Source organism: Mya arenaria, chromosome 6 (assembly GCF_026914265.1).
Source record: "Mya arenaria isolate MELC-2E11 chromosome 6, ASM2691426v1".
In the NCBI taxonomy this organism is placed as follows: domain Eukaryota; kingdom Metazoa; phylum Mollusca; class Bivalvia; order Myida; family Myidae; genus Mya; species Mya arenaria.
The window spans coordinates 64,034,934-64,049,650 of NC_069127.1; the positions used below are offsets into that span (position 1 = coordinate 64,034,934).

The window sequence follows — 14,717 nt, forward strand, 5'->3', positions numbered from 1 at the left end:
GTGCACTTTAACTGCTTTAAGCCCCCAGTATTTTTACATTTTATTGCCCGTTCCAAGGCGGTACCTAACAATCCTTGATAAACAACCCTTGTTTTTTTTTATAAATGGTATATGTGTACTGAGTTGTTTGTGGAGTTTTTTGGTGTTGTTCCATGTGTCTGGTTTGTTTTTGTATTCTATGTCTTTGGCGTTTACTCTGTGCCATTAAACGTGGTTAATGTTTCTCCAAGTTAGTGTATACTTCGATAAGTTTTACCATTTACGTTTTTACTTTATTCGGGATTGTTGGGATAAGAGTGAGGTTGTGCACACAAACTGGTGTTAACCCTAAGTAAATTTACATTTAACTGAATGTTCCAAGGCGGTACCTAACAATCCGTGACAAACATACCTAGTTGTTTATGTATAGCCTGTATGCATTGTGCTGCTTGTGGAGTACTTTGCTTTTCTTCCATGTTTCTTGTTTGTGATTTTATAATTTAAGTCTTTGGCGTTTACCCAGTGCCAATAAACCGGGTTTATGTTTAAACATTTTGCTACTGAGGTTGTTTGTGTAGCTTTTCGCATAAATATTGAAACTGTGCTTTTAGTCCAAGTGTACCATTTATATACTTACTTTAACTATTTTATATTGAGTTTTTGCGTCTCTTCTTTCGACGGGCATTTTTTATGTTTAAACACCTTTTATGTCTATCGGAAGTTATATTAGTGTTTGTTCGATGCAGAATTAAAATAAGCGTGCGTAAATATATGTGAAATTAAGACACGAGCTGTAAGACTTGTACATATTTATAACAAAAGGCAATTTGTTACCCAATAAGAACGTCTCGCGTATTTGTTATGCAACAAAACCTACCAGATACACTTGTATACTTTTCTAGCATTTCATATATAAACTCATGAACGTATTACTCTTCATATCAGGCAAATTGTTTGGGTGGTTTTACATTCAGGTTAGAAAAGGTGCATTTTTGTTAAAAATTATACCAAGTAGGTCCTTGTGATGAAAGCATGTTAATGATCACTTCCAACTCAATGAATATTTCCTAATGTTTGACATTTATTTCCAATGCCATCTCATACTTTCAATCAAGTGTTTTCGTATGAAAAATTTACCGTTTCCTTAAATAGCTTAATATCATTGCTGTACGGGGACATTGTAAGTCTGCTTTAAATTCAGTTTTATATTAGAAAAAATACAATAGTTGTCGAAGCTTCTGGTAATTTCTTTATTTGTTACCTGCAAGCTAACCTACATTGAATTTTGACGAAAGAAACATGCAAACGAACAGCAATCATTATGATGTTTTATTTTAAACGAAAAATAAACATATACAGCAACAAAATATATATGAACCAACATAATTTATGTACAAATAATACACTATCATAATGGTAAATTAACTCGGCTTAACAGAATGTACATTCAACGTGAGTCAATCACAAAAAGAGATCCTAAAATATAATTCCATTTTTATCAAAAAGCTCAAGAACAATTTAATTTTCAAAACATCTTATTTAAATCTTATCTTATTACGGTGTTCCAGATGTCAAGGAAATGTGTTTTAAATATGTTTTTCTTGTTGCAATAACATTTTCAATTTTTCAAAAGTGGTTTTCAATCTTGTACACTATTTTCAAGAGCCAGTAAATCTGTGTGCTGAAAACCTAATACAGAAAATTTCTATATGTTTATTTATGACATTCAAACTAAAAAAGGAAAAAAACGAAACTTTCTAACTTATTGTCTAATGACGGCAACAGAAATGGTCATTATTGTATAATTGTAAGTGTAGCAACATCAAATAAATACAAAATAATATATAAAATTAACATAAGATACATGTAACAAAGTAGCTGCACCAGATAAAATAACGTGGATATATTCACAAATGAAACTCAATGAAAACCAAAGAGACAGTTTGGAGTCGACTAATGTACCAACATGAATAAATCGATTTAATACGTACAAACAATTATCATCAAGACGATTGATGTTCATATAAATTCATCATTACGGTACAGGTCATGTCATGTTTCATATAACTGTACAATTTACACGATATTTAATTTAGAATGAAAGCTGATTCAAATGTTGTCTCTTCAAGAGCGTATTCATAACCGAAATACCAAACTTCACCTAACTGATTTATACAACACCTTCGTTTGGATATTACATTAATGTAATTGATAAATGAGTGTGATGAAGTCTCGATAGCTACGTGATAACGTCAAGAACACGTGTGCCATGTGTGATCGGGCTTTTGCCAATTACAAAAGCGTCCTTGAGTAAACCTGCGAATTCTGCAGGGAAAATGCCATCCTCGTCGTGATGGACAACCATCGCAACTTCGTCTGAAAAAATAAGGGGAGGATATACAATTTAAACTATTTATTAAATATGTATGTTTGCTTATTATAGCTATCTAAATCTAAGCAAATATATATTAAATAATATAAAACGGGTATTGTTATTTTCATTTACAGTAAATGAATCAAGTCTACTATATTTAATAATAGCATGAAAAAATACTTAAATATTACTTTTATTCTTTTTGGTGTATGAGATTGTCATAAGTCACGCATTTTCAAAAATGATTGTCTTGATTTTATGAAGCTACAAAGGAAGCATGGCTGGTCATGTAATTGACGCATATGTTGATCAAATAAATATACTGTGTAAAGGAGGGTATATTCAAATATCGGTACGGATGGGAAACTGAAGAGCAATATGACCGATTACCATAATTAGTATTTTGTTGGCAACAAATCTATGATACACATGGAATATAATCATAAATCATAAACCAACCTTTGTTAACCGCGTCGCCGACATGTTTTTTCAACTGAATTCCAACCCCGAAGTTAATGGCCTCTCCCGCCTTCTTCCGGCCAGCTCCCAATTTCCACGTTACAATTGCGCAGTTCATTGAGTCGATGCTGTGGATGTGGCCTGTTTATGATCAATAGCAAATCAATTCAAATGTGAAGCAACAACAGCGGGACAGTAGTCATACTAAATGAAGTGCACCATACTTTTTTGAATGCACAAGAATTTACTTCGTGTACCTTTATTGGTATGAACAAAAAGTAAAATTTAAAACAAACGACCAGAGTTAGTATCAATACTATTACACCCCTTATTAGCTTACTTATTGTGAATTGCAATAGTCGTTTTTAACTAAAGGCCACGAGAAATGACAATTGTTCCAGAAATATCGGAAATGTCAGCTGACAATAAATCTTATTTGCTCCATAAACTTATAACGATTAACAGATCATGTTTTATTATATACCTGATTTCGAACATTTAATCTCATATGTGTGTTTTGCCTTGGGCAAGTATTCAAACACATCCGCCCCCTTGAGGCACAGTTTGTCCGCAAGTTCCTCTTGGACACCCTGGGCTACCATCATGGCCTGGAACTTGGCAAGGGCGCTCCCGTCAATCAGCGTCTTGGCTACCATATCAACAGCCGCATCCATGCTACCCGCTGCGTTAACTTTGTATAGAAGATGGCCACCTAAAGAAAAGATGTTAGTTTTGCACTAGTTTAGTTTAGATCGAACAAAATATATTTGGCAGAGCAAAACGTGCTGCATATTTCCACTCGAAGAACTAGATGTTTGACATGATAGAAACTTGCTTAACTTTAGTTTAAGTCTATAGTCAGAATTCGGAAAAATTGTAAAAGTGTGCCCTGATTTAAATCGCCTGATTCCGTATCCGAGGTAGTTCTAAATTCTATCATTTAACGTCAAAGATGCTGGGCATTTAGGGATTATAGGATAAGAGTTGGAACACTTGACCACATGACAACTTTCACAAATGAGTATAGAATTCGTTGGAATATAGGAGAGGGAATCTAATAAAGTTACTGGGTATTTGTGAGGTCACATCACTTTATACCTTATTCATCAAACTATGCATGTATGGTATTGTATTATTATATAGTACGTAGATCAAAGTTCAATTATATGTGGATAAAATACAATCATGGTTCAAATTCATTTAGATGCACAACACATATGGTTTTGCAAGTTTAAGTTTATATTAAATAAGGGTTTGGCGCACACACGCGCGCAACTGATTATAAAACGCTTATAGTACAATCAAAAGTTTAGAAATATGACCAGACGTACACAGAAAAAATAATTCCCGTTCAATAAGATTATAAAACATCAACGATGAATTGGTATTTATGAGTTCGCATCAATGAAAAGTCTTCATTCATCACAACTGGCCTGCAGCGGATTGTATTATCTCAAAGCAAGTAGTTCAAAGGTCAAAACATTGCGTCATGAATCACATTCATTGAGAATCATTACACGTATGGTTGTTCTAAATTGAGCAACCAAAAGATAAAGACAAGGCGGACACACAAGTGCGACTATTTATAAATCGCTTGAAATACAATCAAACGATTAGAAATATTTGAATTAAAAAAAAATATTCCCCATTCAATACGTTTCTGAAACATTTCCCTATATGGACGGAAATCCAAGAGTACATCACATGAATAACCAACCTTGTTATCTTTTCCCCTCAATGGGCAACCTAAACAGCGGAAAACGAATAGCGATAACAGGAAAACTGGCTTGCATAACTCTTTACATTCACAAAATGTCAAGGACAAGTAAATATTGCGTTCTTTCCCGCCACAACAAATGATAAAATTGGGCCACTGTTTCAGTAGGTAACTAAGACTATGTTTCAGTAGGTAACTAAGACTAAGTTGCGAAACTAAAATAACTTATATATCTATATCTAACCCTAACCCTATAAGCTTAGAAAAATGTCAAATGTGAGATAACAAGACTTGCACAATACCTAGTCTTGTAACGAGGTCTGTTAAATCGTTTGGACCATTTCCATGTAGACACTCAATGGTTTCAGCAACTTCGAGAGCATTTCCGATATTCATTCCGATTGGTGAATTCATGTCGGTTAGTAGGGCAATAGTCTGTACACCAGATCCGTTTCCGGCGGCAACCTGTTGGGAAAGCTACTACGATTAGAATGGCATACTTACGGAAGTCTCTTCAAATCATTTGAGTGTTCAAAAACAATTTACGAAATCCAGTGTATATCATTATACAATACATTTTTGCTTTTATCGTATCGCCTATATTAGTAGGTATGGTTTAAATATGTTATGGACGAAGTAAAATAATATTTCCAACATATGTTAGAAATAATGTAATATAAACTTAAATTCCACTTAAGTAATTAAGATACAGCAGGTTTTAGGATAAGGTCTTAAAGAGTTGATGATCATATTATAAGATAAATCATTCTGGCAGATACAATCATACGCAATAACCTGAGAACTGTAAGCATTTAGGAACTTGATTGGCCAACATAATATAACATTCAAGGGCGACGCATCTGGTACACTCGTTATTGACAGAATGACTGCGGAAGGACTCTGAAACCTTTTGGAAAACAGTATACCGAAGTTTTAGACATGATAAGATAGGGTCAAACTCAGTTTTGTTGTTTTGTTGATATTGTTCTTGTTATTGACTGACGTAAAAAGGAAAATGAAAAAATACTATATTAACATACTGAGTTGAATTTTAAAAACAAGTTTAAATAACTACAAAGTTACCATTCTGTTTGCCAGTTCTCGTGCGTCTTTCTCATTCTTCAGGAAAGCGCCCTTCCCAATTTTCACGTCTAGAACAAGGGCGTCGAGGGACTCGGCAACTTTCTTGGAGATTATTGAGGCTGGAAACATCAAGACATACACTTGTTAATAAAACTCTCGAATATATTGTATACAAAACATTTTGCGAACAATCACGAGTAGTTTTTTTTAATGTGTGTACCCTCAAATGATTAAAATTCACATTTATAAGCGACGTGAGAGAAGAACATTAGGTAAGTGTTATCAAAGATTAACCGTACTTATATCGGGCTAGCAATAATAAAAAATTAAAAATGTTTATCTAGGCTTATGTACGGTAAATTTTAAAGCTCTCTATTATATCGTTTTGTTTGGCGATGGCCAACAACAAACAATGCAAAATACTCTGTAAAAAATACTTTTTAATTTTACTGGATAGGCCATGACCAATTTTGACATTGTTGAACTGATGGTTTTTTTAGTTTTCTCCGTAAACTTTCAATTATAAATGAAATGTCAATATTAAGTTCAAACCGTTATATACGAAATGCAACAGAGTCGAAAAACAGTATTTGTTTAACGACTCATTACCTAAAAGATAGAGCTAAACAAATGTACCCGTCTAGAACAAGTGCGTCCAAGGACTCGGCGGCTTTCTTTTTTATTGAGGCTGATACAAGAAAGAGACGACCTATCAGCTAGTTGTTTATTTAAGGCCTCAATAACAAATAGTGTGTTTCTACTTATAAGTATATCAGTAATTGCAAGAATGTTATTTTTATAATATATTTCGCTTATTTAGAATTTAGAAAAATTGTATGCAATGTTTGCCCCTGAAATACACAAAAATCATATTCATATAAAGCGACGCTAGAGAAAAGTGTAAATGTCATCATAAATTAACGGTATTTAACAGCCCTAATTTGTTAACGGGATAGCGAAAACGAAATTATTGTTCAATGCAAGTGTACGGTGAATTTATAGTTCCATTTTTAATCATTTTGTTTCGCTTTGTCCGTTTTGCTGGTGATTGCAAGCAAAAAAACAGGCAATGTCTTCTTTGAAATGTTTTACAACAATTATTGTGTTATATGATGACAAGCAACGTGTCCGATTAACTTACTGGGGTCCATGACCGATGTTGGTCATGTTAAACTGGAATTATTGTGTATTTATGCCGTTAACTGTCGATTTAAAAAAAACTGTCAAACTCAAACCGCATTTACAAAATTCGATACAGCCCAAAATGTATATTTTAACCTATATTTTGCCCAGAGCTTAAAGCTTCAAACGATCGTATACTTTATGCAGATACCCCAGTGGTTATTTACTTTATTTGAATATGCACAGACATCTAAAAGCGTGTCCTTACATGTTATTAAGCCAATATTTTCAGTCGTTGACGTCACATCGCGCGTGGCATACATAATCTTGTCCGCTGGCACGAGATTGCTCGTCTGTCCAACAATGCAGCAGCCGACGTCTTCAAGAATCTTGATCATGTTTGCATGTGATTGGGAAACCGTGAATCCAGGAATGGATTCCAGTTTATCGAGTGTTCCGCCTGTGTGACAGAGACCGCGTCCCGACACCATCGGTACCTGTGATGTACGATGAAAGGATGTCTCGCTACTGTAATGCAAAAACTCGCCTATGCCTACTTCTTTTTCTTCGCATATAGGGATTGCATGTGTAACCCTATTCTAATTTTACTTTAAGATGCAAGTGCTGTGGAGTTGTTTTCTTGACAGCTTGACAACACTTAACAGTGTACGATTTCTGTAGTGATTGCGTGATTGTAAAGTCCTTTTTTGTATTCGCCTTGGCTTGTTTATGGAAATGATTTATGCAAATTATATAACATTAGGCTAGGCTGTTCACTTTTGGTGTATGTTTTGCCATCACTGGTGCTAGCTCTACTCACCTTCATACCACACGCGGCTAGAGCAGGCGCGAGTATCAGGCTGACTTTGTCCCCAACTCCACCAGTGCTGTGTTTGTCGACAATTTTGCCTCTCCATTCCGCTGGCCACTTCAAAACCTCACCACTGTGTGTCATTGAGCGCGTCAAGTAGGACGTCTCATCATAGTCAAGGCCGCGGATGTACATCGCCATCAACATTGCCCCTGTGAGAACAAGAAGTAAAGTTGTAACGCCTTTTCATGAAAACCCTCAACTCAGCCAAATCCCTAACTACCCCTCTCCCATTCCTACACTCATGCATAAGATTTTACTTGAAACATTCCATTGAAAAATCCGGATTATAATTTTATTTAACCTAAGGTTCGGTAATTACATATTGACCTACTTTCTAAGATATCATTGTAAACAGGGAGCTTATGTTTGCCAAAACCGGGAAATTTGCGTCGCAAATAGTTGACATTTAAGCGTTAATTGTTATTTCCAGCTTGAATGATTGCTGTTTTACAATTATGTTCACAAACAAAAGATGACTGTTTGTCCTTCCATCATATTTCGCTATTAAATTTAATGAGACATTTTTGTGGTTTAATAAATCAAAAGGATATGTTTATTATGTTGTTGTGCCCTACATAGTGAAATGTTGAAAATAGTCTGTACGAATAATAACTTTGAAATAGGTAGCTGACATATAATGGCTATATTAACTTTTATCAAGCGGGCCTTCGTGAATAGTTCGTTAAGTAACTGACAAACTGAACTAGTCAACTAGGGCAATAATGAAAATGAGATTTCGAGTGGAGTTAAACTTTATATTCAACCTCAGGATTCAAAATAAAATAAATCGTAGAAAATTCCTGGTTTATCATTCTCTAGAACTCAAGGTTCATTCATTTTACTAAGCGCATGAGGAATACGAAATGTATACAAATAAACCATATTGTTTCCATTTCCATTATGATATAAATAATTTGATTAGTGGGTGCAGTTTATTGTATGCTCTATTTATTAAAGCCATTGCAATGATTAATTTGTATACTGAACTCGTTCGTGTATAGATAACTTCACACTATCAGTCTTAAAAATATTATGCGCATAAGTGAAAACTTACATGAAGATCATGATAGGCCAAATGTTTGAATACATTGGCAGGTGAAGCTGTCAGACATAAAATAGAGCCGATAACGTTACAAGAAGTAAATATTGCAAAAAACAAAATTGCGACTGTTGATAATTAAAATGTAATATTAATAAAATAACATAGTTTGATAAATACTTCCACACATTATATAAGATATTCCTTGATGTACTTTTCTACAAAAAAATGTGACATTATATATATTTCTACCTTAAAAGATGCTCTTTGATCGGTAGTATTATCATTAAGTTAAAAAGTTCATTGTTCGATTTTCTCTGCAGATATTATTGCTATATACACACATTTTATACACTTTTTGTTGAATACAAGCATTCATTATTATTATTATTATTATTATTATTATTATTATTATTATTATTATTATTATTATTATTATTATTATTATTATGCAATTACGATTTGTTTGTATTCTATATTTTTAATAATGTTCACTCACTGATTGATACCGTTTGGTTGCGATAACGGTTTCTTTTTTCTTTTTGGAACTGCTAAATGTAACAAATAAAAGCAACAATGTCACATGTAATGTAGAAATACATAGAAAGAGCTAAATAAATATATATTCAAAGCAATAACGGTTTGTTTGTATGACATATACAAATATTTATTGCGCATTCATATACGTTTGTTCTAATAAAAATAACTGTAATATTATTTTCATAATTATTCCTACCTAGTTGCGCATCTTGAACCTGACCGGCCACAACCTCTTTCACAAAATATTCCACCTCTTCACGAGTTAGCTGTTTTCCATCTCTTTTTCGTTTAATCAAGCTAGGAATACACAGTTCTCCATTTATTTTCCCAGTTTCCGTCTCCCCGTTTCTTTTTTTGTTATTGGAGTTTCCTGAGTTTGGAGGCATTTTAATGAGTTTTGCTTTGGATTTGGAAATATATTTTTAGCTAAACAAATGTTGAACAAAGGTATAGCCTTAAATGTGGCAAAGTTCTTCGCGGATGGTGTTGCTATGATTAGTCAACTTATGATAAAATTTAACAACGGAACGTTTGCATCAACAACGCGTCTATGCTATTCGATATTACTTCTGCAATATTGAAATACTCGTATAGATAGAAATATACAGCTGCGTCCTTTTATATTGCTTATTGTAGACGAATACTGAAACAGTTTCCGTACAACTCGATTTGCAATGCGAAAATGTTCTAACCGCTCCTTCATGTAATGTCACTTAGGATAGTATCGCTTTAAAACTTTCGTTACATAATTTGTCCTGAAATCTAGGTCAATGAGATAAAACCGTCCGATTTGAAAAAGTACACCAGACCGACCTTGTGAAAATGCGTTATTGAATGTTTACAATTATTCTACGCAATTCACAGTCAGTCTCGTATACTTTTCAAATCGGACATTTTATATCTCATTCATAAAATTTACGAATGTGCAATTTGTTTATATTGTTATCTTTTGTGTTATAAGTGGGATTCTGTTTATGATAGGGGCAATCTGTTGAATGATGATACGATATTTAATTACACTTTTGTTCGGCACTCAATCCATATTGTAGCCCAGCTCAAATAAACAAACCATTTTGTATATATGCAATGTACATGTATATGAATGGTCGTCTTTGTTTTAAGTGCATTTAATATTGTTGAATTTTTTTATCAATGGTCATTTTTACCAATTTCTTCTTCTTCTTCTTCTTCTTCTTCTTCTTCTTCTTCTTCTTCTTCTTCTTCTTCTTCTTTTTCATCTTCTTCTTCTTCTTCTTCTTCTTCTTCTTCTTCTTCTTCTTCTTCTTCTTCTTCTTCTTCTTCTTCTTCTTCTTCTTCTTCTTCTTCTTCTTCTTCTTCTTCTTTTTCAAATAAACGTTGTTGTAAGGGTTTTATTTATAGATATAACTTTATCATAGGACAGGAGTTTTACTTATACGCGCCGCATATGAACACACCTTAACGATTTTTCATTCAAAAAAGCAAAGGCTTTATTGACATAGACACAATCAAAGAAAACAAGTTTCCGGTACTGGTTTGAGAGGACCCGCGTCATTATTCGGACCTCATGTATTCTGGACCCCTTTTCAGATAAAGGTTCAATATATGTGCGTTTTTTACTCCACATTTCAATGCTATCAAATCAATTATTGGTGTGTTTGAATTCTAGGTTTTAATTAGGACGATCAAGTAATGACCATCAATCTTAAAACATTGTGCGTGTATAATGTAGTGAGCGACAATAAACAATGGTAAAATTGTTAGTATATACTTACCAAAAGAAAGAATTTAATGCGACGCAGTTATTTCAATACTTAACACAGGTGAAAAGTTTGTCGAATCGAAATGTCGCTTTAATCGTGACCGTTGACTGTACTTCATAACAACAACAACAACAACCTTTAATCCATTGGGGATATTCATCGCAGCCAGAAAAAAGCATACAAATGAGTATACATGTTGGGGTATCGTATATCATTATGGTTAAATATGTTAATAACTTGCAATATTGAAAATCTAGGAGGGGACAATGTTATAACATTTATATGAGATTATAAAGATTAAATTGTTAAAACATTTCGAGATTCAGTAAAGGAAATGTCTTAAAGTGAAAGACAAAAATGTAATAAATAATAGGGTTTGATTTTAGTAAATACAATAGGATGAATAGCAACCAAATGCATGGGTAAATGTTTACATGTAAACACGCAAGTAAATAATGTTCTCACTATCTGGGTCAATGGTGCGTAGGGGGATATGCATGACGGTTCACGAGGATCTCGTGTAGTGAGGCGTTTTATGAATTTAATGCCTCCAGGAATGAAACATTTCAGATAAGCTTCATTAGAGATAAGACTTTTATTGTGAATTTTTACTACGAGATGCAAGATGTATACTGGTTATTTATTTTAAATGAATAGTTGGGATATTTCCCCATCATCAGCGATTACCGAAGAATTTTAGTATGCGACTAGCAAAGACGCCGAGGTTTGTAAGTACACTTATATCATTTGATTGGAAAAAATCACAAAATGTTGGCACGTTTGAATTAACATAGTAATATATCTTAATGAATTTGATTCTTAGGTCTTTGTATTTGTCCCAATTGAGCAGATAGTGATAGGCATCAACTAAGTCCGGTTTAGAAAATAGAGTACAACATGACCCATTTATTTTAATGACTTTGTCGTAGAAATGTATTCGGTTTGGATATTGCTTAAAACCAATAGGTAGTACCTCATTTCGGTCGTCGAATATGATGCACATTTTTCATAGAAAATGCAAAACACAAACAACTCTTTTAAGCGACCACTTTTGACAAAAACTCTTGCTAAGCAAAATACTTCAAACTACCCAAAACCATGTTATAATAGGTATCAGAAATCTTATTGAAGATTTGCCAGATATATACATTATAATAGTCAAAATGCAGAATGGTTATCAGCATTATAATGCAATCCTCATTGTACAAATGCCATCGATTCAAATAGTAGTTCCCTCTTTATGACGTTTATCCTAATCGCCTCATCATATGTTCTGTCCATTTTTACAATGGTAGGAACGTGCGTCACGCCCACCTACTGAAACGAATCCACAAGCTCGAGGAAAACGTTAACAAACTAGGTATTGTTCATGTTTTTTTATTTCCTGACATATTTCCATAAAAAGCAATAGCACATCGAACAAATCAAAATTTATTGCATGCACGGTAATGGTTCATTTCTGAAATTCACTATTCGTGTTAGCCTGAAAATGGAATAATTATTTTAAGATAAGGGTTCCCTGCGGACGGAATTAAATTTCTTTACTTAAAGTGAACAGAAAAAAATATGTTTATGTACTTTTGGGGGTGGGGTGGCACGATCTGGCTAAAAAAACTCTGAATCTTGTGAAATGGCTGTCAGGACCTTTCTCGATCAAGATCTGCATAAAATCTGTCCGATTGCCTAAAATGATGCTACACCGATGCAGATTTTATTATTGATTTGAGGTCATCCGGTCAAATGCCAAGGTCACAGTGACCTTAAACGTGTAAATCTCTCCGAGTTGTAACTTGACAATGCATAGACCTTTGGTCATCAAACTTGTCATAGATGTTGGTTGTGACTAGTTTATGGCCCCTATTTATATTGTTGTCAATAGGCCCAAAGGGGTCATTATAACCATGAACTCGAAGTTCTTGTCCGAGTGGTAACTTCTGCCTGCACCGACGGTCCTTTTACTTGACGTCGAGGTTGGATGTGACCAGTTGATGAACACTTTTGATTTTGAGGCCATCAGGTCAAATCAGCTGGCCATTCGGTCCATACATATTTTATTCTCCAAATATTCATAACATCTTGGCAACATGGTTTAAACTAATTTATCAGTAATACAACTTCGTGGATTCTCTTGATATGTTGTGCCTACATATTTGAGAAAAAAAGGACGTAACGTTTTACTTCGACAATTCAAATATCAAAGAAAACGGTCATCTCCTTGAATTCCTCAGTAATCCTGATACATGCAACAATGATACTGATATATTTCCGGTTGAAACCCGCTGTGAGATGACTTCTTATAACTTACGTTCAGCGTGTTGCATTAGATAAATGGATAGATTTATTATGGCACAGTGAAACATAGCACGAGGATAACAACAGCACAAAGAATAGATTAAAATGCAATGAAGAACCATGACATACTGCAATACCAAGGATAACACAATATAGAGTCATCTCTTATTTCCATTATAGCCTTTCGTATTGGTAGCATGGCATAGGAGTTATATTCACATCTTAAACGAAGGATGATTTGTATGTTTGAAACGACATATTGAAAAATATGTCGTGATTCTTTCTAAGAGATATCATGTTTTTTAACAACATGTCTGTTTTTGTAAAGACAACACAAATAACTGAAATTGATTCATCTACTGAATTTCTTTCTCTTCAAAAGCAATTACTTAATCTGAACCGTATGCATCATCTTAGAATACTGTTCCAATAGAGGCTTGTCAAACATAAGGAGACCAAGGGAGTACATACATAGCAGACGATTCAAACGTAATGGCATACGGTTATTTTTCCTACTTTTATAGTTGGCTTCATTAACAACATAGATTATGCAGAAATATTAAAGGCCTTGAATGTTTATGTGAAAAACTAGAGAAACAAGCTCAGTAGGCAAAAGTTTAAACATAAACCCCGTTACATGGCACAGGGTAAACGCCAAAGCCTCCAATATCTGCAGATGGATGCAATGTATTACTTTAAAATGCTATGAAATGAGATCATGTATAACGTTGATTTTTGTATAATTTTGCTTTTGAGCTTCGATAGCGTTCAACAAACTGCGTCCGGTGAAAATATTAGTACTTCTACTTTCGTTTTAATGCGTTGCAATATATTTAAGTGAAACATAAAATGCGGCTGCTTCAACATGCCGACGCAACGTTTGAAGAGTTAAACATAGAGACCCGGAAACGCCTCATAGTTGCTATAAGACATCTAAGTTTGCTCTTGTAGACACCTCTATGTCACAAGTAAACAGAGGCCCAAAGAATTTGTCAGGATAGAAGTGAATCTGTGAAATAATAAGGTATAATAATTTATTGTTATCATGAGGCCAACTCTCTCAATTTCTTTGTTCGTTGTTAAGATGTCATTCATCATTGTTAAATAGCACCATTTGGGCTTAAAAAGCCCCAATAGCATTCCTCATCAATACACTACACGAGACTCAAAATAAAATGTGGGGCCGTATTCATAAAACGTCTTAGTGTATAATATTAACATTGTGAAAAATCTCATAATATATTACAATGTTTATTTCAAAATCCGAGTAATTTTTATCATAGGTTTCATATGAACTCATCATTTAGACCATTTCCGTGCATATTTTCATAGTTTGTTGTACAAACATTGTTAGCTTCCATCAAAATTAGCATCGTAAAAAGCCAAAGTTTTTAGTTGAAATTCAACCCAAGTTGTTTTATTAATACGGACACAGTACTTTCCTTCATTTATTAATAATAAAAGAAAAAAGAAACGCTATCAATCATTGTTGTGCA

General features: G+C 33.9%; 1 protein-coding gene across 1 annotated transcript; it reads right to left on the minus strand.

The window, feature by feature from the left end:
- Positions 1-1,293: 1,293 nt before the first annotated feature.
- Positions 1,294-9,786, minus strand: LOC128238414 (thymidine phosphorylase-like). Its single transcript, XM_052954322.1, has 8 exons — positions 9,384-9,786; positions 7,555-7,757; positions 7,003-7,231; positions 5,613-5,731; positions 4,832-4,994; positions 3,297-3,524; positions 2,813-2,953; positions 1,294-2,355 (listed from the first exon to the last, which is right to left on the minus strand). Exons 1-8 carry the CDS (start codon positions 9,571-9,573, stop codon positions 2,219-2,221), a joined length of 1,410 nt encoding a protein of 469 aa, XP_052810282.1. The 5' UTR covers positions 9,574-9,786; the 3' UTR covers positions 1,294-2,218.
- Between the last annotated feature and the right edge of the window lie 4,931 nt (positions 9,787-14,717).

What these genes read in the sequence shown, in the direction of transcription:
- LOC128238414 (XM_052954322.1), bottom strand. Translation starts at nt 9,573, where the DNA reads ATGCCTCCAAACTCAGGAAACTCCAATAACAAAAAAAGAAACGGGGAG. An exon ending in TAGCCGCGTGTGGTATGAAG is followed by an intron (nt 7,232 to 7,554) that starts GTGAGTAGAGCT and finishes CGTACATCACAG; the next exon opens with GTACCGATGGTGTCGGGACG. An exon ending in GAGAACTGGCAAACAGAATG is followed by an intron (nt 4,995 to 5,612) that starts GTAACTTTGTAG and finishes CTTTCCCAACAG; the next exon opens with GTTGCCGCCGGAAACGGATC.